Raw genomic sequence first — 23,062 nt, 5'->3', positions numbered from 1 at the left:
ATTGACTCTGCTCATTTGGGTTGGTGGATTGACATGCAGTAAAAAATGTGTGTGTGAGGAGCAAACAGGGATGTTTTAAACTCATTTTTCCTTGCTTAGCTGTTGGTCTCTTACGTGTGCTGAGGTCTTCCAAATGTCAGTTGCCTTGTGCTGCGTTACAGAAGGAAGTGAACAGCTAACTGCTACCATCTGTAGCTCATACTATAGGTGGTAGTATCTGTTTTGGGGCAGGTGGATTTGTTACTAAGTTTGAGACCACTGGACAGTTCAATAAGCAAAACAGTAGCAATGCTTTAAGTAAAATATATTGCAGATAAAATGAGGAAAAAAAAATACTGCAATCCTCAAGCTATTTAAATATGCAATAAGACAATATTGCATTGTCTTAATGCAATAGAGATCCAGACCAGTTGTGTATAGTTGTGCTTTTGCAACTATGACTCTTATCATCTTCACATTGTAAAATAGTTTTGTGGTTGCTTTTCAGACTGTACTACAGTGTGTGGTGTATGAGAGTATGCAGGGGATTAAGCAGAGAAATGCATTTATACCTTTTTGCCTTTTTTAATTAGAAATGGCAGGATATCATCAAAGAAGTCAAGTTTCTACAACAGCTGAAGCACCCCAACACCATAGAGTATAAGGGCTGTTACCTGAAAGAGCATACAGCATGGGTGAGTGAGCGATGTGGCATTTAGAGGTCTTCATGAGCAGAAAATGTATGGTTCAGCAATCAAATATTCAGTACACACAGTGTCTTTACATGCAGCAGCATTCATCCCATGCTGCCTGTAGTCCCTTTCATCTGAAGAAGCTTCCAGGTAATTTAAAGGGAATAGATATTTAGGACACTGGAACAAATTCCTGCTTCTCTGAGGCAGGCGTGTGTTCATGCAGATTAAACAATTATTATGGGACATCCTCTACAACATCTCCCCACAAACTTCTCAGTGCCTAAACTGTCTTTACAACAATGAAAGATGTCTTGACATTGCTGGAATGTTCGGAGCATTTTATTTTGTTCATCGCTTATTGCATTTCTTGCAATTTTAAGATTTTATTTGCTTCTTACTGCTTTTTAGCCGTTCAAGTAGTAACTGTTTGTGGGGAGTGTCTACCCTATTATTTAAAAGCATGCTTTTTTCTTGCAGTTGGTTATGGAGTATTGTTTAGGATCAGCTTCTGATTTGCTAGAGGGTAAGTTTTATATAGTCCTTGATTTTCTTTTTGCTAGTGCGCCTTCTGAGTATAGTGGGAGGCTGTTTTCTCACAGACTGGTATTTTGCAGGTGGTAGAGGCGGTCTGTCTATACTACTTCATTCTGTAGCTAGAATACCTATATTTGTGATACCGAGGGTAAGCTGAGACTTTCCCAGGAGGCCAGTGCTACATGTGGTTGGCATGCACATTTATGTGTTGTAAAAGGTATAAATGTATATAGCTATGTTCCTGTAATTTGTGCCTTCTTGATGACTGAAGCAGACTGCCTGTTTTCTGAATATCCATAACAAAAACCTGCAGAGATCACCTTTGTTCTTGCCTTGCAGTTTGTAGGAATAATTACAGATGGTTTTATAGAACAAGAGACTGATACGACCTCAAAACTAGAACAACAGCACCTGCAGAGGAATAGGGAATCTAAGCTAAAGTTTACAAAAACTAGTACTCTTTGTGGACCATATCTTTTGTACTTAAGATACAGTCAGCCAAAGGGATATATGGAAGGTGCTTTGGGGCATCTCTTTGTAGCTGGTATTTCTCATTTTCCTGTTTTTTTTGTCTATTGGAGGAAAAAAAGTGGCAAGTTTTCCTTGCTGAGGACCAAATGGGTATTTCAAATACATTTGGCAAGCTGCACTCAGACATCTCTCCTGGTATTAACAGTAACTGTTGGCCATAGAAAGAATGTGAAGAAAAATGTGGTTTCCTATGATGTGAAATACATGCACAGGCTGTGCATAGACTCAGCTGCTAATGGCCATCAGGCCATAGGAAACTAGTACGATGAAGATGATGTTCACCTCATAGCTGGCAAAATTGGTGGGGTTCCTTCTCTTTAAAAACACTTTCTCAGGAAAAGATCACTTACCTTCTTATGGTTTTTCTTGAATTTTTTCCGCAGTTCACAAGAAGCCACTTCAGGAAGTGGAGATTGCTGCCATCACCCACGGTGCCTTGCAGGGGCTGGCCTACCTGCACTCTCACTGTAGGATTCATAGGTAAGGCTGGAGCTCGGTGCTGCTTAGATGTCCTTCCATCTTCCACTCTCTGGAGTCTGAAAATTGCTTTGCTGTGTTTAAGCAACTTCGGTAAAGGTTATTCTACCAAAATTTGCTCTAATGGACTTGTCAGTACTCCTAATGCCAGCGTAGATGTATAAATAAAAGCTGTTGGCTGTTAAGGAGTTCTGTTCTTTTTTTTGTTTGTTCTTTTTTGTTGTTGTTGTTGTTGTTGAAATAACTTAATGTGGCTATATTCAGTGCTGAATTCTCTTCCAGTTAGCAATTTTCCTCTGTGGACATCGGTAACAAAGAATACACCTGAATGTTGGCTGACTGACAGGAAAATATTGCCCTAAATTTGCCAAATAAAGTGGAGTGATAGAGCTAGACTATTTTTAAGACTAGACATTGTGAGAATTGTTTATATATGAGTAAGTAAAACTTTATGCTTTCAGAAATCAGTTGATGAAAGCGTAAGTCAAGGGTAAAACTACCTTAGCAGAAATCAGAGCACACAGGCAGAGGAAGATTTTGTAACAGGCTGCTCGTGGATGCCAGCTCCTAGATCTGTCTTTCATAATGTGGTATTTTTCAGGAGTTGGGATTTTTTTGACTCATTTGTCAACAATTTTGCATGTTCTCATGGGGTTTTTTTTGTCTAATTTTGGGTACTACTGGGACTTGTGAAATGGGTGAGAACTAGATTAGTGTAATGTGAGTGGGGAGTCATCAGAATGAGGCAACTTGAGACTAATTTATGGGGCTAAAAGCCTCTTTGTCATCTATTGGCAAGCTTGAGACTGAAAATTGGTATATCTGAGGCTGAGAGAGTGAGGGATTTTACAGAGACAGCAATTATTTGTCACTTGTTAGAATAACTATTTGGGGTGTATCTACACATGGTTATTAAATTGGATTTAAGTGAAATATTAATTTAAACATGAATGCCAATTTATGAAATTAAAATGAGGTGATTTTTGATCAGCCCTTTGCATATATGCCATTATTTTAGCATAAAAATACCTGTTTTGAAATATTTTGCGTGCTTTCAAAGTGCATTGAATTCTTATTTATAATAAATGACTCCCTGTATGGACACTATTGAGAATTAGTTTTTCTTGATACTCATTAGGACTTTCTAAGATGGTGCAATTAATGTGTTGTAAATTCAGCAATTTCACATACTGAATACTAGCTACTCTGTGTGAACTTTCCATAACTGTGCTTATTGCATATCAAGAACAAAGCTTGTTATTTCTCTTTCAAACTGGAAAAAGTTACTTTGCTGTTGCAGTGTGCTGAGAGAGGCCGTAAGGAAAGTTACTGCTAGAAATACCACGCAGGTCTTTCCTATCTGGTTTTCTTCCAAGGGGTATTCTGCCTTTTAACTTCTGAGATGGGCAGGCAAGTCTTGTCTCTCAGAAAAGAGGACCAACAAGAGATTTCTAGTTTTCTGATAGATGTTGTATCTTAAAAAGGAGCGGCGAAAGAGTGCCGTTTCCTAGCTTTGTTGTTCAGCAATGAGGAGCGCTGTGCTGATATGCACAGCTACAGGGGAACTGCGCACCTGGAGGAAAACACCATGCTCGCCTCTGCTGCGGCAAGTTCCAGTAGCACTGAGAAAAGTAAAGCAAACGCTGAATGAGAAGGGACCAAAGCTGGCAGCTGGGACAGCTGTGGTTTCCCTGCCCCGCAGCAGGGAAGGCAGAACGAGTGTGATCGAGAACGGAGGGACACCTTGTGGGGATGCAGGAACAAAGCAAGTCTCTAACCTTGCCTCCTGAGCTCCCTGAGCATCTCTGCTACCAGTTAGTTCTAACGTCATGCTATGGGATGGCAAAGGATGAGGTTATTTGCTCTTTACTTGCAGGTACAAGGCAAACCTAAGTTAGCAAATGTGTTTACTGATACCTAACATGGCCACTGAGTTCGTTGTTGATTGTTGTACAGTGAAGGTAGCAGTGGAGATGATAGCAAAGATGATAGACAGACACCCTGTGCTGTCTCTTCTGTACTTTTGAGGTGTTCATTCTTGCACATACAAGACATCTGTAGCACTTGTCCTCCAGCAGAAGTGACAGATGCATAGACCCAGAACATGAAGACATGTCAGGATGTATTTGAGTAGCATATGTATGCAAAAATTCCATAGTATTACTTTTGAAGCAGTACTGTCCTGGGAATGGGGGAATAGAGGTTCTTACTCTGGCTCTGCTGCTGAAATACTGTAAGTAAATTTCTATCTCTGTGGCTCTCTTTATCCCAGCTGTGTGATGCCCTTTGGAGACAAAGGCATGTCTCCAGTGTTTGTATCACGCTAAATTTAAAGGGTCTCTCAGCTTGCCTGTACTCTGGGTCTACAGTGATACTGAATTTGTATTTGATGCACAAATCATTGTGCTTCAACTGTTGTATGATAATTCAGTGTATGATCTTCCACTGCAGCAAATACAAGATAGCTTTTCCCTTCCCATTTATCTAATTAGCTCGGTTTTCACAGGATCAGAGTATGAGTGTGTTTGGCAATATACAGTAACTTGTGTTGGAGGTCTACTACTACTGATAAGTGGCTTTGGTGTTTAAGGACTTAGAGTTGAACATCAGATAAGAAGAGCTGATATTTTTCTTGATGCATTTTTTTCTGTAAAGATGTATGGCATTTTTTGAAAAGATTCCAGACTGTGTGGTGTATACAGCCTGGCTGACAGGGCTCCCTTACATTTATGTTGAGGGTCTGCTTTTGCAAAAGCCAATAGCTTTGCCCCCATGTAAAGGCATCTGTGGCATACCTAGTGTGCAATTTTCCCTTTGTTATTGAAGTGCTGTATCAGGATTTTAAGGAACTTTCACTATATTGTGATTTTCAGCTAGCAATGTGTAAGTAGACCTGAATTTCTTAAAGCAATCCTCCTCCTCTTATGTCAGATGGGTGGAAGAAAAAAATATTTCAGATATAACTGACAAGTCTGTCTCAAACTTTGAATAAGGTCATTGCAAAGTATCTTGGAAGGTATACAAATTGAGTTAACCTTTCTCAGCATTTCATGGGCAGTTAATTTGAAATTATCTCACTTACTGCTGGAATTTAGAAACATGATGCCAAAGGTGTTGAATATATCTTGTGCCTTTTGTATTGTCATTATTGTTAATATGTAGTGTCATTCTTGTTAATCTCTTAAATGTATGAATTATCTTGAGAGTTGTAGGAAAGATCAGATAAAGGAACCTAGGGCATTTGAAAGATGAAAATAACATGTCTGGTATCATTTAAGGTGTCACAGCAGGGTATTAGGGTACATCTCTCCTGGATCTCAATTTGGAGTCTCAACCTTGCAACCATGGCTCATCTCTTATTCTCTTTCCTCAACCTCTGCCCTTTTTGGGTACAGCCAGGTTTCCATTCCCAAAAAAACCCATGTATCTGATTCCTCTAGCTTTCTGTAATACTAGACCTCTAAATATTCTCAGGGTTTTATGAATGTTTAATTGAGAAGTTAGTGGACTTCTGTGTGTTTTTAAGTTTTTGAAGGTTATTCTACTGTAACCAGAACTATACTTTTCTTTTTTACTTTTAAAGGGATATTAAAGCTGGAAATATTCTTCTAACAGAGCCAGGTCAAGTGAAACTAGCTGATTTTGGGTCTGCATCTATAGTCTCCCCTGCCAATTCTTTTGTGGGAACGCCTTACTGGTGAGTAAAGCCTGCAATACTTCAGTCCTTTATAAGACTGCTCTCTTCTGTTTCTAGCGTTTCACAATCTGAAAATAATACCTGTCATAAAAACTTTATTAACCAAGCAGTTTTCTTAAAATCCCTGTGTCTGGCTCTTCAGGAAATGTGTTCTTTCTCAGTGCCCATGAGTAGAGGTAGGCTGTGCAGCACTTTGAAATGGCACCAGTTAATGTTTCGACTGTTGTAATGCCGTTGGCTTAAAAATTATTAACACTTGCCATAGGTAATGGAACTAAGACAACCACATGGAAAAAGGGAATCCTGTTAATCTGGCCGTGCAGACTGGAAGTCACACAGCTGCTTAATTCTGTTTTGAAGAAACTTGCTCTAAGGGTCACTTGAGTTGCTTGGCATTCCTAACATAGTGGACCAGCATAGCTTTATGCTCCACTTATTTTGTGGCAGACGCCCCAGGCATTGATGGGAGGTCACCTATCGCCCAACCTCTGAACAAGTCCATTTGGCAGGAAGCCTGCTTCATCTTTGAAGAACAAAAGTTAAGAGGCTGAATTTTTGCAGGCTGGGCCCGCTGCTTTTTTTTCGCCACCACTCATCCCTTTATCCTGGACCACTGTATTTCCCCACTGTTCCGGATTTCCCTGTTCCTTTCATAGCTACACTCACAGGCTGCATATATCTGCTGGAAAATTCTCCTGGTGTGCCAATGGAAAACCCACCATCTCTGGTGAGAGTGAAAGTGATGCCTTTAGGACTCTCCCAGCCCTTGCTGTCTGCCTGCAGGTACAATGCCTTTGAGATTGGTGTGGGTCTCCCATGTTGCCAGCATGTTGCGCTAACAGCAAGATGATCAGGTTGGCCTCTTATTTACTTTCCTTTCTTAAACTGCCTCTTGGAAGAGTTGCTAGTGCAGGCAAGCATTGTTTCATTTCGGCATGGCTTTACTCAGCTCCATGCTGGCTCTTTAAGTTCTGGTCCGCTGCGCTGCTGAAGATAATGAAGCCATCTCATTTTAAGCTCTGTGCTGGGAGTCACAATTTGTATCCCCTAACCTGCATATTTTGCACTGTGGTTGGTAGGATGGCACCAGAGGTGATCCTTGCTATGGACGAGGGACAGTATGATGGAAAGGTGGATGTCTGGTCTCTTGGGATCACGTGTATTGAGTTAGGTGAGTAAATACTTGGCAGCTGAGATTAATAATGAACTGTCTGCAGTATTTATTAGGAAGTCCTGAGAAAACGGAAGATTCTTATTCCACATAAGTGGGGTTTTTTGTGTTTGTTTTTTTTTTTTTTTCTTTAAAAAGCCTGACTTGGAAAGCACTGACAGTTGAGTTAAATCTTTTACTCACTGGCAAATGAAGAGCAAGCCACTAATGCTGCTGTGCTTTAATGTTAATATGGTGTGTTCAGTTATTCCCTTAATAACTAGAGGATTCTAGTCTTGTACAAGAAGAAACTATGGTTTGTAGTCTGTATTTTTCAGGCTGGGTTTTGAGAAAGTTGTTGCAGCTATTATGTCAGGGGGACTGGTGTCCTAAGAATTGTGTCAGAAGGGACCTACATTTAATTTTCAATTCTTCTTACTTCCCCACTCTCTGAAACAAAATAATCTTCAATCTCAGCTGAAAGTTTGTGAAATGAATCAACGTGGACAGGTTCTTTACATGAGAAGAAAAGGGTTTGCACTGCAAAGGGCAAATGATACGCATCCACACGACCTGAAGCAGATGTAGATGTGATAGCAGGTATACAGAGCAGATGTGTGCGCTTTAAGTTTGAATATTGACATTGCATGTGCTGAGTAAACTATTTTCAAAGATAGTCCTGATGTAGATTATACTTACCTTAACAGCAGTGCATCAAGAACTTCTTGTGAGGGCAAGGTCACTGAAAATGTTATTTATAAATGTTTAATCAGCAGAAATACATATGAGATAACAAAGAGGGGGGTATACAGAATAGGAAGAAACGTTGACCCCAATATGGAGGTGGTAATGGTGTAAATGACCAGTAACTTCCAGTGTTATATTTCATGTGCCAGCGCTAATGCCTTGCTGACACATCTGTATTTTGATATAAATAATGCAAAAATCAGAAGTTCTAGAGTTCTGTTCTTCTGCATGGCCACTGATTTTTTTTTTGTGTGGAGTTTAGACTAGTTACAGCCTCTCAAGGCGTAAATCACAGTGGTAGAACAGATACTATGCTACCCTACGTAGGCACTAGATTTTCTATGGAGCTTTTCAGTCAAGAACCTCAAAGCCGTTTTACATAGTTGATGGGTTTGCTTTTTTTAATATTACCCTTTTGAGAAGTATTAAACTTTTTTTTTAAACTTAGAGCTTTGCCTTTGCGTGATTCCATATCTGAACATGGGGTCAGGTAGCAGTGGGAGGAAATCTCTTGTTGAGCACCCCTTGTCTTTCTTTGAATGCTGATGTCTTAATTTCTTGTGTAGCCGAAAGTAAGTAGTGTTTAAAGAAAAGAAAATGCGGTGGTTTGCATGCATGCTGCATGTCAAGGACAAGTGATTGCTCTGACCTGACATGAACTTAAAAATCCTGGCATCATGGGCTGATTGGCATGACTGACCTTAGATGGTGGTGAAAACTACCAATTTCTGTGAGATCTGCTGCACTCCTGAAAGGTCCAGGGCTGGTGGGTAGGTGTCCTCTCGGTGCAAGGACTAGGAAGAATTTTAGTTAGGAGGAATTAACGACACATCTGGCAAGTGAATTTGGGAACGTGTCCCACTTGCAGGTGACTGCCAATGACAAATGAAACAGGCAGCCATTCTTTTCCCTTAATACAGATGCTCCAGCAGTGCATAAAAGATCTGTAGGGATTGATACATGAATTTCCTAGCCCTGACATGCTGTATGTCTAAGCTCTGTTTTAGTCAGCTTCTGCTGATTTTACCATAGCAGGTCAGGTGTGAAATGTTGCAATTAAGGTAAAATTTACTGGAAACTTTTCCTTGTAATTTGCATCCTGCTCTCTTTGGATTTCATCATTCCCTCTTCAAGAGAATAACAACTTTCCTTGAGTGGTTGTCCTGGTCTAACCTAGAATACTAAAATAATTGGCTTAAATGTGATGACGACAGTAATGAACTATTGATTTAGCAGTGATATCCTTGCTCATACTTCCGTATCTTTCTCCTTTTCTTTCCAGACTGCCTTATCACACCTTTCTCTTCTCTTTCTAGCTGAAAGGAAGCCTCCACTTTTCAACATGAATGCAATGAGTGCCTTATATCACATAGCCCAGAATGATTCCCCTACGTTACAGTCAAATGAATGGTAAGAGAGCTATTACCAGGTTTTTGTTTGTTTGTTGCTCTGAAAATGCTCTGCGATGCTCTCTGCATGGTTAAAGTCTGACAAGAAAAGTGTTTGTTGCAGCGTAGTGATTTGACTGCATTCTCAAATAATGCTCCTGTGTAGGCAGGTTCAATTTTGACCTTCTGTCAGTTTGGCTGCAGTCTAAATGTGTGGAGGTGTTAATTATGGGGCTATAGATGCTGTAGGAATTAAAATATTCTTGGATGCATTAAGCCAGCCGTAGCTCAGCAAAGTTTCCAGCTGCAAAAGATTCCTGACAGAAGAATCGTTAGCGTTGTAGTGCAGCTGAACTGTGGAGAAAGGGAGGGGAGAGGTACACAGAATATAGAGGTAATTAGAATTTTTTCAGTGCATGACTTCAAAAGTCATCAGAGCTCTGTGGCCACTAAATACTCCCCATGCTACAGGCTTGTTCCAGAATCTGAACTTTGGTACAAGAATGCTTTGTTATTCTGTGGGAGCAAAGGGGTTACCCCATTTTCTGTTCTCTGTACCCAAGAGTGGAATGTAGCTATCGAGTGATGCTTGGCAGAATCTGCAGACGGCTTGAAACGACAGCTCCCGGAGAGGTGTGAAGTTCCCCAAGTTACACTGCTAGGCACTTAAGTAGCATAATTGCTTCACTGCTGATCATTTTATCAAAAACACTCCACTTCAGTTTCCTTATTTCATAGTCTCTGTTTTGTCCATTTTTCAAGATTCAAAGAACTTGGTTTCATTTCTGCACGCTGATATCCGTGTTCTTCTGTGCAGAATTTGCAATGCAGAGTAGAGACAACTTGTGAATACAGTATAAGAATCAGTATTCTTGATTGCAAGCAGCGTGTTTATAGTCACTTGTTTGCTCTCTGTAGCTTTGAAAACACAGGGAGTAAGCAAGGTGCCTTTTATGCTGCTTTCGAGTTCAATGGCACCTAGAAGATCAGTTTTCTTCTTTTCAATTGTGATACAAGCTCATATATAGCCTAAAGTTTTGTTGAACTAAGCATTGTATCAAGGCGCTTTACGGAGTCAGTGTTACAAATGGTGGGAAGCTTCTAGAGAGTAGAGAGCCATTTCATCAGCTACCTTAACGAGTCTATTTCATTGGAAATCATGACTGCTACACATAGTTCTTGCTTGGTTTTCAGCTTGTGGTTGGGGGATAATTGTGTGTCCATGTTTATTTCATGTTGAAATAACTGTTGAAAGAACTGGTGGGATCAACTTACTCAGGATTTGGAAAAGTCCAGTTAATTTCTCTGCCCTAGAACTTAAGAACAAATTAGTCAAGGTTTTTCTTTTGCTTTGCACTATTAAGTTTGCGTATACTCCAGATGCGAAGCTTCTCTTTCATTTAGAACTTTTTTTTTATTTACAGGTCAGACTCCTTTAGGGGATTTGTTGATTACTGCTTACAGAAAATACCTCAGGAAAGGCCATCATCAACAGATCTGTTACGGGTAATTTTTCAAATCTTTTTGAGAAATTTAGGAAAAATCTGTTTGTCTACCAAAATAATTCTAAAGATGGTAAACAAATATTTGCCCTTTCAAAAAAAAAAAAAAGGTTGGTTTTGCTCTCATCTGAATCAATAGAATTTTGGGGTCTTCTGAAGAGTATTTTAGGCTGCAATATTTTAGGCTCTTTAACTGTTTCCTCACTTTGCCTGTTATGTCAGTCTCAATTCTCTTTAAACATGATGGTCAAGAGTCGAACTACTGGAGAAAAGTAGAAGTAGGCTGCAGACAGTTACACTGTCGAGTGAGGAGTTATTTGGGGTAGCAGCCCAGCACCCTGCTCCTTTTACACCCCATAGCTCTGCAGAGGTTACATTTGTGTTAGAGAACTTGCAAGCCTCATGGGGTAGTAGTGTGAGTAACGGGATTTTTAGCTGAAGGAAGGACCTGTCAGCAGGAGGGGGATAGAAGGATTTAATATTGATTTTTATTTTCTTATTAATTTTTTTTTCCAGGACAATGCTGTACATACTTTAACTGAAAGTATTATCAAGGACAAACAGGTCTAGAGCTAGGTTAGCTAAATCTGTGCTGCAGAAGTGCATTCCAACCAATAGTTTTCTGTGTAGGTAGGACTTAGGAACGTGTTTCCGACTGCTTTGATGAAGAAGGAATTTTCACCAGCCTCTGTGCTATACTGTGCTGTCAGTAGGATGCCCTGAATTGTGACCGTGCTGCACTGTGTGGTCTCTGAAAGAGCAGACAGTAATGGGGGAGGAAAGTGGAGGCAACCCTGTTCGCCCTCTAAATGGGGGCAGAGAGAGTGGAGAAACTATAACTTGGTGTAGCGTGTGTGAAACGAAGACCTTTCTGGAGCAGTTATGCAGTTTTGTGTAAAGTAATGTAACTTGTTAACTTGCTGATGCTCCTTTTTTTTTTTTTTCTTCTGCTTACCTTCCCCAGTAAGGAAAAACATTATTTTTCTGTTGTGTAACAGGCAATACTTGCTACTAAGCTTATATGCAGTTTCAGTAAGGTTTAAGGCTTGTAATTTGCTACAGGCTTTCTCTGTGGAAGTGATAGAAAAATCTAAAAAGTCATTTTAATTGCTACTCAAATCTAGACTTAATCAGTCTTCATAAGATGCATAGTCAATAGCAAATCTTTTGCAGATCTGGTAGTACTTTGAGAATTATACTCCACATGATCAGAGGATTGAGCTCTTAATAAAGACTTACAGATAGTAGCTGATTATTTAAAGGAACATGGGTATTAGAGATGGAAAGAGACTGGGTGACTTATGTATATCTTCTGGCCAGAGCAAGATTGTTCTGTGTGGGGTGCTCTGACCTGTCCTGTCTTGTCTTTTTTTGACAGACGCAGATGAATTTCAGGAAGGTTATCTTGACCTTTTTTTCTCTAGTGATGCTAATGTGAGCATGATTAATTCTTCATCTGTTCATACCTTTTGAATATGTATCTTTTCGTGATCTTTCTGCCTGATCTCAGTTCAGGTCTTGGTTTTGCTCTATTCTTGTAAATCATTCATTTGGGCCTTTCTGATCCACTTTTTGGTTTGGTTTTTTTTTTGTCTAAAGTTCCTCTGACTGGACGGGCATTTCTGGCACTAATACACGTATCATGAAACATTACTCCAGGTGTGGTTACATGGGAGCTGGTAAAGGCTGGCTTGGCTCGGCTCTGCTCTGTGGTGTTACAATAGGAGGTTGTTCTGTGTTCTTTTGACTGCTGTGTGGTGCAGAAGTCCTGATGAATTTATTGATTAGTGCCAACTGTAGATCCCTCTTCATATTATTACTTACCAAACATACTCTGCATCTATTTTTTTTTTGTTGTGTATTTCCAAACATCATATTTTTTTCAACTTCTTTCTCTAGTCATGCAGTGTTGTATTTCTATCTGTGTTTCTGATCTCCATTTTCCAATCATTTCTTTGTCCTAGATGGATTTTGAGCAATTCCTCTTGATTCATTAACATCTTGTAATGTGTTTGCTTCTTTTCTGTATTCATGCATCATACTTAGCTGTTAAAAGTAGCACTAAAGGGTAGGCCTAGGTTAACTTCTTCCCCTAATCAAACCACCAAAATCAAAAGTTGTTTCTATTCCTTTTAATAGTTTCTATACTGAACCCAATTAATTAGAACTTGTTTTGGAAATAACTGTATCATTTTTGAAAGTGCCTTGTACAGGTTCATAATTGCCAAGAGCATGTAGGAGGGGGACCTGTGCTGGGAGTGATGTGTCCAGAGTTTGCCAAAGTTCTGTCACGGAATTGTAAATCAGTTCCAGTTTAAGTCATTGGGTTTCAATTTACCCGAGAAGTATAGGAACGGCTTGTAACTCCAACGGCTTTGTGTTTGGGAAATTCAGGAGCAGCCTTCCGTTAGAAGGTAGGGATGTGTGAAATCCTGTCCAGCCCCTTTTCCATCAGGCTTTTTTTTTTTTTTTTTCTTCCTTTTAAGTATTTCCTTTCTTTAAAATTGATTAGTGGCCCTGCTATTCCTCTGGTTGCCGTACATAGCTGCTAGTGAGAATTGCATGGCATGCTGCTGTTCCACACCAGGTAAACAGGACTCAGTTTTTCCTTAAATATTTGAGCAGAGGAATTGCCAGCTCCATTGAGTGTTTTGCTTAATTTCCACAGTAGGTTAGATTGCAGCTCTGTGTCTACCTGACAGCCTTTTCATGCTGATTTTTGTTCTAAGGCTACCATTCAGCCTTTGTTTTATGGCTTCTCTTGTTGCTCTTTCAGCTCAGTAAAATGCATTATCATGGATGTTTCTGAGCCTCTTGGTTCTTGAAGAGAGAAATCGAAACCCTGCACTCTTTACTGAACAGCTAGCTTTGCGCTTGCTTCTGTCCTTGCTTTAAGCCTGGACCATATAGAATATTTAAGCCTTATGCCTTCACTCTCCAGGTAAAGGCTGATGAACGAGCTTGTTTGTACTCTCTCTTCGGCGCCTGGTATATTTTTTTTTGCTGTGATACATTTGTGCTGTGGCACATAACCAGCGTTTTGTTCTCTGGTTCTGCTTGCAGCAGAACTGCCTGACAGTCCTTTGACCAGCTAATAGGTTTATGTCGTGGGTTTCAGAATGATTCATTCATGGGGATTGGCAGCCTTTCTGCTCTCTAGGAATAGTGTAAGTTCATTGAAGGATATGATTTCTTGAGTACCTTAGGTTGGAGTCTGTGCAAACAATTGGAGCTGAGATCTTATTCTTAAATCGTGTATATTCAGTCTTTTATTTGGTTTTAGACTTTCAGAACAGTACCCTAGATGTTGCCTCCCGCAGTAGCTGTCCCTAAAGCTTGTTAGATTGTAAGACTGAAGATCTTTTTGTCTTTTGAGGGTTTTTCACTTGTGTACAGTAAACAGTGATAGGGCAAATTTTTGTGGCCACATTTCTTAAAAGGAACTGCATTTTAAATGAGGTGTTTGAGAATTATTTCAGTTTCAATTCACTATCCCAGATGAAAATAGTCAAATTACTGTAGTGATACTAAAATACAGTTGAAATTTAAAAAAAAAGAAACAAAACAACAACCAAAACTTACTAATATTTTTCACTTTTAAAATTAAGAGCAATTATAAAATTTGTTTTAAAACTTTTCCCCTGTTTTTCTCAGCTTGCATGACATTCCCAGGAGACTTGAGTTCTCTTAGTCACTCTTCCAGCCAACTGGCTACCGGCCTTTAGACTAATCTCTTCCTCCCTTTGAGTTGGTTTGGCTTTTTTATTGCGGTTTGGAGAAAGTGTACAAATTAAGTCCTTTCAGCCATCGTTTCTTAATGTTGCACAGTACCTAGCAGAGGGGTGCATACATCTTTTATATGTAATTTATACAATTAGATAATGCAAGTAAGCAGTCAGAATTGTATTCACATTATGCAAGAGCCTTTTGGTTTGATTTTCACTTTTGTGCATCTGCCCTGCAGTTTGCATGTGGTCTCAATCTAATATTTGAGTAGTGATTGAATATGAGGCCTGTAGTCTTTTCAGTGAAATTAGTATTTGCACTGTTAAAGAATATGCATAAACAAGTAGACACTCGACATATAGAATGGTTTTAAGTTCAGGATCATCGATCCAAATACATTACTGCTTTCTAAAAATTATCTACAATGAGATAAAAATGGTTACCCTTTTTCTAATCATAGATAAGCTGCAGGTTGTTACTGTTTACAGAGTAATAAATGGTGGTTATCTGTGTTGAGGAGCAGAAATTATTCATTTTGCTTCTGTGTTAAATGATGTTTAGTACTTTTAGCTATAATTCAAAAATAAACATCATCACTACTAGCAAAAAATTGATACTGAAATGACTAGCTGTCCTCATTAGCAAAACTCAAATGTACAACAGTTTGAATTCAATTAAAAACAAGAAATAAGCCTGTGGCATGATACTTTGTTTATTTACAAATCATTAAAAGAAGATCAGCTCATCCTTTCAACTTTTCTATGTGCAAGTCTCCTGTTTTAAGGAGGACTGGCTTTCATGTATGGGTTACTCCAGTTACAGTTGGATGTATTAGCTCTTGAACTTGAAGGATGGCATCACATCTAAGGTAGAGATGCTGTTCCCTGTCCTGTGGGACCCCGAGTTCACCAGGTGTGGAAAGAGCTGTGAGGCCAAACGGGCAGACGTGACCCTCCTGAGAATTTCTTTGCAGGTAGGGCCCGGCGGTGGAGGCTCTCTAACAAAAGGCCATTGTGGCATTTGCATTGCAGGGTAGAGAACAACTTTCTTCCCATTCCTTTCTTTCATTGTTAATGTTTCTAGAAATGTGCAGAAGATGATGTTTGTGCCTTCAGGCCATCTCCTGTGATACATATTAAGCAACATACCCAACTGTAGTGATGCCAGAATTTTGGCAAGTGTATACTCAGACTGTCTACTTTAGTCAAAGGTTAAATGGGAAAGCTGCAAGGCTTTCATACTTTACTGCCAGTTGTACAGTTCAGGAGAAAGTATCTGATAAATCAGAGAAGAGTCTTTAATCATGTACTTAAATTCCATTTAAATCTGCATTTAAAACCTGTGCTTCTAGTATATCCTTAGCAGGACTTAGTAAAAAACTGATTTTACTTTAACTCTGGCTACAAATCCTTTAAGTATAAACAAACCTTGCGGTCTTCTTACTGGTTTTATGTATGAATCAGAATAGACAGATGCAGCGTAAACCTTTGCATGTAGCTTAAGCAGGTAGTCTTGCATAATCAGGATTGATTCTTCTTTGTCCTTTATGCGTTTTGTTCATTTTAAAGTCCTATGCCTTGTAAGGTTTGAAGTCACACTGTCTTGTACCTTGTACACCTCAAGTGAGTGAGCTCGGGAAGGGACAAATTAGCTGTTGCCTGGAGAGCTCAGAAAACCTGACCCTGGTCCAAACTGTTTTACTCCAGCCAGAAAAGCGAATCGGGGAGTTAGGGCTAAAGAGAGCTTGTGAAGGGTCAGCCGGGGCTCACACCTCTCCTTCCACTACCCATCTTCTCTCGCTACTGATGTGCCTGTGTGCATGCGTACACACGCACACAAGTTTTAAATAGTGAAGTAGTTTTTGCCTTACTTCTCTGTATGCTACATTTAATTGAGTTCTGTGCTTAAGCAGATCTTCTGACTTTTGCACAAAACGTTTTGCAGTCTACGCTTCAAAACTCATAGCGCATAGCATGATCAGTTTGGTTATTTGACGTAGTGATGAGTACGGTCAGTGTAATCAGTGCTGAGTGTGTTTGGAATCTTTCATAGTGGGTATTACTAATTATTGAATATGAACAGACCGATTACTGAATATGAACTGTCATTTCAGGTGTCTCTTAAAAAAAGTCACTGTGTCCTTGTTTTTACATCAAACATACTAGTGTCATGTCTGAAACCATGTGTTTTATTTCCTCTAATTTAGCATGATTTTGTTCGCCGAGACCGACCACCAAGGGTACTAATAGACCTCATACAAAGGACAAAAGATGCAGTACGTGAACTGGATAACCTTCAGTACCGGAAAATGAAGAAAATCCTTTTCCAAGAGACACGGAACGGCCCACTGACAGAGTCTCAAGAAGAGGAGGAGGTACTTTTATTTTGTTACCTCATTTGCACTGTTACAAATAATTTTAGGGCAAGTGAGATGTTCCTGTCCTTAGGGGGGCAGAACAAGCACAGCCTAGGTGAGGATGCAATCCATGTTGTTGGAATATTGTCTCGATCAGCAGATATATAGGGTAGGATAATGAGTGACAGTAGCCTTTACTCGGTGTTAGATATGCGTTTATTGGCAACTTTGAAACCTTGGGTTTTTTCAAATGGTGGCCTTTCTTCTGAAAGCTTTAGGGAAGAAACTCTCTTGGAGGGAGATTCTCTGTGAGAAGAAAGTGGCTCACAGCCTGTGTGAAGGAGGGTCTGTTGATAGTCCAAGCTTTTCAGTCTCAGAAGCACAGTCAAGACCACTTCATTAATGTTAATATTTTTTCAATTACCATAACTTTATTGTAAAGTAATTAGCCTATCATGAGCTGAAAAGCAAATCACCAGATTGGTAAGATTTTTTTTTAAATTCCTAAAGAAAAAAGATTGAAGACATAAAATTCAGTTTCAGTTTAAATCTTACAATAAACAACCCACTTAATCAGTGTATGATAATTGACACTAACTGTGGCTTAGAGAAGGAAACCAGTCATTTTTCAATTGATGAGATTAGATGGAAATTAATGTCATTTGGTGCAGGCACATTGGATAAATAAATCCGTGGCTGGTTCTCAACAAAAAAAATAGGCAAGGTGATGTTTATACTCCTTTTTGCTGTGCTATAGCAAGGTAATACGTAGTGAGATGCCCAAGTTCAGCATATATTCAGGGACTCGGTTTTGAGGTTTGTGTATGTCAAATGTTCCTTTAAGGCTAAACTAGAGCTCTGGTTTAAAAAATGGGCGAGCCTGGGCGTCAGGTAGGAGACCATACAGGAGGAGGGGACTGGCACTTAGCACTGTCCTTCACATTGAAGGAGATGCACAGAAGGAGCAAGAACTGTGATTAAAACTACAAAGTGCTTCTGTTCTAACCCTCCAGCTAGCCAACTTCTAAACCTGGAGCTTAGTTGTTGGGACGGGGAGAGGGGGGATTTGTCAGATTTTTGCACTGAAACCTTCAAGCTTTGTCCACCTGTTAGGAGAGTGATAGGGTAGGAAAGGGCAAGGGAATGTGTTTCGCACTTGACTGTTCAGCAGATCCAAGCTCAACAGCTAAGTGGGATACATGTGGTAGTAGTTGACTCCAAGATGTATCTTCTGTTTCTCCTGTCCCCACCTCTCAAAAAAGGGGGCAGAAAAGAGATTGTATCTCTAGGAATTAACACTCTAATAAAGCTCACACTCTGCACGTGCACAGCATGCTCTGCACTGCATTTTACCACTGAGCTTGTGTACCACAAAGTAAGGTTGTATGCTCATGTGTATCACTAACTTGGCAGTGAAAGGAAAACACAGCACTTGTTTCAGTTACAACTTAACTGATTAACAGAAGCTGCTCAACTGTAAATGCCACAAGATGGTTCCTTTTTCTACCTTAGAAAGTCTAAGGTGGAAAAGGAGCATTACAAATCTTTAACACTCAAAATACTACTAACGCTTTCCTCAGACCTCCTGCAAGAAAGTTAAGGTCATTTGAAAAGTATTCAAGTCAGGAAGTCAACGTTAAGGTTGCATATGCAATCTCATCTCTGTCCTTTGTGCATATACATTCATTAATTACATAGCCATATCCTCATCTCAGATGCTTCATTATGTTATTTCTTCTGCAACTTTATTTAAGCATTCTGGAAATATTTTCATGTGCATATGTTCTCTGTAAAATAGTATTATTTTGGATTTTAAGTGCTGTTATACAGGCTCTAAATGATCTGCTGATTGCTTAAAAAATAATCATACAATCAAATACAAATCTGTCAAGTCTGTCAATTTTATCTTTCTGTCGGTTTCCAACAAAATGAGTACCCTGTTAATTGATTTGTAATGTAATTCTCCCCAAGCTCACTTTGGAGGCCAGGACAAACTGGGTGCGGTAGCAAGCCATTCATTTTGGTGAGTCAAGGCTATTTCAGACCAGGAGCTGAAGTATGTTCGGAGTTCTCAGTCCTCACTATGAACTCCTTGCAAGCCTCTTCAGTGCCACTAGTTAATTATAAAGGACTCCATAAATTCTCTCAGTCAGTCCAGACTAAGCACATATTCTGGGATTACTGGGTATAACTATGCAACAAGAAAAAAGGATGCTAACTTCTGATATTTGTCTGTAGAATCAAAAATATGTCCTATACGAGGAATATTTATATACATATGTCTAAGTAGATCACAACAGTTTTAATCACTGTAATAATGCAGGCTCTTCTGAGTCAGCTGCTTAAAGGTGAATGAAGAATTTACCTTGGCTGAAAACACAAGGTCAGAGGGATTTTTAGCTTAACAAAATGTAATTGCTGACTGCTTGGGACATGGAGGTTAAAACCTCTACACCTGTTAAGCACCATGTGATAGTTATCAAGTCATAAACAAATGGATTCATTATCTTACATCTTTTCTGATGCATTGTAGCATACCCTGACTTGGAACATTGTTTTAATACAAACTTAGATTGCTCCTTTTAGTTACAAGACTCCTTCCGCCAGCCATCCATTATTCCTGGATGTCTCCTATTCAAGCCCAGACTTAACTGATATGTGGAAAAAACTGGCTTGATGCCTGATGTAGTAAGATTGCAGGGGAAAAGGCAAAAGCTAACTGCCCCATATGGAGTATTTCATAACCCAAGCAGCCTTGAGAAACGTAGTTGCCAAAATAATGAGCAAAGAACCTTTAACTCTGCAGAGTGGCCTTTAAAACAAACTTTGGGCACTGCAGGCACATGCTGGGCAGGTGATCTCATGCAGTATTTGTAACTGATGCCCCTTGTTTTATAGGACAGTGAGCATGGATCAAACCTGAGTAGGAAGATGGACAGTCTGGGCAGCAACCATTCCATCCCAAGTATGTCTGTGAGCACAGGCAGTCAGAGCAGCAGTGTGAGCAGCATGCAGGAGGTCCTGGATGAGAGCAGCCCTGAACTGGTCATGATGCATAGTGACGAGAGCACAATTAATTCCACTTCCTCCGTTGTTCATAAGAAGGTATGTTCTCTGGTGCTCTCCATAGCTTCTTGCAGTCCCTGCTATTGCTCATGTTGGCTCGCCCGCGTAGGGCCCAACGATCAGTGTGCTGTGGTCTTGTGCTGAGCCATCTGCTGAGAGCAGGAGCTGGTGCCGGGCTTGCCAGAATCAAGTTCTGTGTGTTTTTTTTTTTCTTTAAAAGCTAAACTGCATTTAAATAACCTCTGAAAATAAAAAGAGGCCGCTGATGAAAGGTAGCGCTGTCAGTGTCTAGGCAGGGTTCACGCAGACTTACTGCATGCCTCCTTACCCAGCCCTGCATGTGCACTTCTTCATCTCTGCTTCTAACATCAGTCCTTGTTTCCTTGTGAATGATTGTACTGTATTATGTAGTATGGTGACAAGTGGTCATAGCAGCTAAGCTAACCATTTACCAGTCACAATGTATGATTAAAATCTGCTTGCACTTGGATTTCCCTCATGAGAAGTGGAAGTGTGCAGAACTTTGGACCCTTCCCACGAGGTATGTTTTGAGTCAAGTTCCACTCAATGCTTTTCTGCTCTTTTGCTGCATGTTGTGATCTGTTGTTGCCTGTTGTTTTCTTAGTTCTAGATATCCAGCTAAGTTGTCCAGCTGTAAGTCAGCATATAATCTAAGATTGTTTGACTAAAATAGTTTTAGCTTGGCCTTAGCAGTGTCATTTGCTAGTGGGCAGTAAAATATAGGTTGGTTGTGTGATTGCATTTGCAAAGAGCTTCAAAGTGTATGTATGCTTTTTGCCAGAGGAGCTAAAACATTACAGCAGCATGAAAAGTATGAATTTCTCATTTGTAGGGTTACAGCAAAGCGTGGTTCTAAATAACCAAATATTTGCAAGCAATTTTCCCCATTTTTGTGTAATTGAATATTGAAGCGCTTATAAAAGGGAGCTCTCAGGAAATTTTGTTTTCAACAAAAGATTGCCTTGCATATTTAAAGATACTGGCAGATAAGTTGCATAAGTTTCAGGGGTTTGCATCTTTCTCAAATACATTCGTAGTAGCACCTTTTGAGAGAGACCCTTCTTAAAAAACAGTGGTAGGTACAAAATGCCATCCTGAAGAACCATCTTAAATGAGGAGCAGCACAACTGATTGTATGTTCTGGGTGGTTATAGTTGGAGCTTTTTCTCATTTTGTGTAGGCTTCAGAAATGTGTGTTAATTTTGATTTTACATTGTTAAAGAGTCATATTTACGTATGCATTAAAATAGAAGTTTGAGGAATTGATTTACACAACAGTCATATGTTATAATATTACTGACTGATCAGTGTCATTACAGTTGATGAAAACAAAATGTGAGCCACTCCCATCAGACATAAATTGCATTTGTGAAAGAAGTAGAGTTCCTGCTTGTTTTAAGAATAATATTTCATTTTGTAGTGATTCTATGACACTTCTAAAGTACAAATACATGAAGATTTCTGAGGCTGTGAATTTAGTCCTCTTGGACTTCTGCGTAGCTGTTGTTTTCTTGAGATGAAGACATTCAGTTGAGTAGAATGCGTAAACATGGAAGTTTTTGTTATCTGGGTTGGAAAAACAGGGTTTCTTGTACACTTGTAACTGAAGTATTGTAAAAGAAATCACCTGTAGATCACTTAACACAGGTGTTTTAGGGTAATCTTGGAAGCAAAAAACCCAGACCTGCACTGATGGTCTTTACAAAATAGTTAAAAATTGGGTGTGATTACTGATTCTTGCAGCAGAGTAGATACCTTCTCAATTGGCAAATGTTACCTTCCGCTGTATGTATGCATAAGGTAACTTCAGACTATGTGTAGCAGGACGTATTCCAGTCTGCAAATACATTGTTTTAATTTAGTACATGATTTTTTATTCTTTGCTACTTTGGGGAATGCAATTTTAAATGGAAAACTGCTTTGTGTATATTGTGTATATATTAATACATGTGAAAAGACTAAAATTGGAACAGGACATTTCAGGGGATTTATATACACATACATCCCACTGTATTTTCAAGGTTAAGTTCCTTATTCTGAAAATACTTCAATTTGTCTTTGTGCTTGCTTTAACTGTGTTTCTGTAAACTGTGATGAAGTTGATCCACACAACTTGATTTTGTTCTAGCAGGTGAGAAGTAGGGAGTGCTGAGTTTGGTAGCACTCTGGAGCCTAATCACAAACAAAATGGAAAGAACCTGGGGTTCAAGTTTAAATTAAGCTTTTGTTTTGCATTTAATCAGCCTTTAAAGGCTAAAAAGAAAATACTGATGAACATAATTAGCCAGCTGTCTCCATTATGTGGGCATAGGGTCACATACGAGATTGTTTTGACATGGGTCAAGTCGAAGTGTTGTGTAAAATTATGGTATTCCACAAATGTGTTAATTAACAACCTCCAGATGTACCAGACTCTGTAAAGTGACCAGGATGGCAAAATTGCCGAGACTGTTGATGTTTTCTAAGGCTCAATGCTCTAAGTGTCAGAGGCCTTTTGATTTCTTTGGACTACAGCTCCAGAATGTCATGTGCAATTGTAAAATGTAGGATGAAAAAGTCTGTGGTCATGTGTGAAATACAGTTTCCAGCCTTCAGTGCTTCAGACAGCTGCCTGGTGCGAAGAGCCAGTCTGGAGTGGCATTTACTTGGTGTAATTCAGGAGCAGACCTTGGGCTCTCGCAGCATCACCTGTGTAGTGCTAGGCTGGGAGAAGCTTCGAGGATCCCCATCTCCTGGCATCTATACTGTGATCAACTACTCTGAGACAGAGGCAAAGCGTAAGAAACTGATGCAGGTAAGGCTGATGTAGTAAAAGCATTTGTAAATGCTCTTTTTATTTTTTTAACAGCTGCTAGCTGGCTGTAACTTCCAAAAATGTTTTGTGGTCACAGAGTAAGTGAAATGACCTGCTTCTGATCTAGTTAACTTTCACTGGCTATAGGAGTTAATGATAGCCAAGATGCTTGGGTTTTGCCTGACAGAGAGTAATATTCATAATAAATCCTCCATGAAAAGCAGGCACAGCCTCACTCCTTCCACAATACAAAAGCTTTCGGACAGCAGTAGAGCTTCAGGTTTCTAAACTTGTGCTTAGAACAAAGGTGACTGCCACCTGTCAGCAGAGTAAAACTAGTAGAATGGAAGAAAAATCCCTGGACAGGAAGAAAATAATAGTAATAAAAAGCCCTAGCTG

At 39.6% G+C, this 23,062-nt stretch overlaps 1 protein-coding gene across 1 annotated transcript; it reads left to right on the top strand.

Moving 5' to 3' along the window:
• Positions 1 to 572: 572 nt before the first annotated feature.
• LOC104083148 (serine/threonine-protein kinase TAO3-like) lies at positions 573 to 22,663 on the top strand (the record flags this gene model as incomplete). Its single annotated transcript, XM_009586539.1, has 10 exons — positions 573 to 674; positions 1,152 to 1,197; positions 2,123 to 2,219; positions 5,800 to 5,913; positions 6,993 to 7,084; positions 9,127 to 9,220; positions 10,623 to 10,704; positions 16,633 to 16,800; positions 19,681 to 19,887; positions 22,451 to 22,663. Coding segments are annotated over 10 exons (1,215 nt in total), but the record flags the coding sequence as incomplete, so codon positions are not given.
• Between the last annotated feature and the right edge of the window lie 399 nt (positions 22,664 to 23,062).

Source organism: Fulmarus glacialis, unplaced genomic scaffold (assembly GCF_000690835.1).
Source record: "Fulmarus glacialis isolate BGI_N327 unplaced genomic scaffold, ASM69083v1 scaffold15971, whole genome shotgun sequence".
In the NCBI taxonomy this organism is placed as follows: domain Eukaryota; kingdom Metazoa; phylum Chordata; class Aves; order Procellariiformes; family Procellariidae; genus Fulmarus; species Fulmarus glacialis.
The sequence above is the reverse complement of the archived record's forward strand: the minus strand, read 5'-3'. Positions and strand labels throughout refer to the sequence as shown.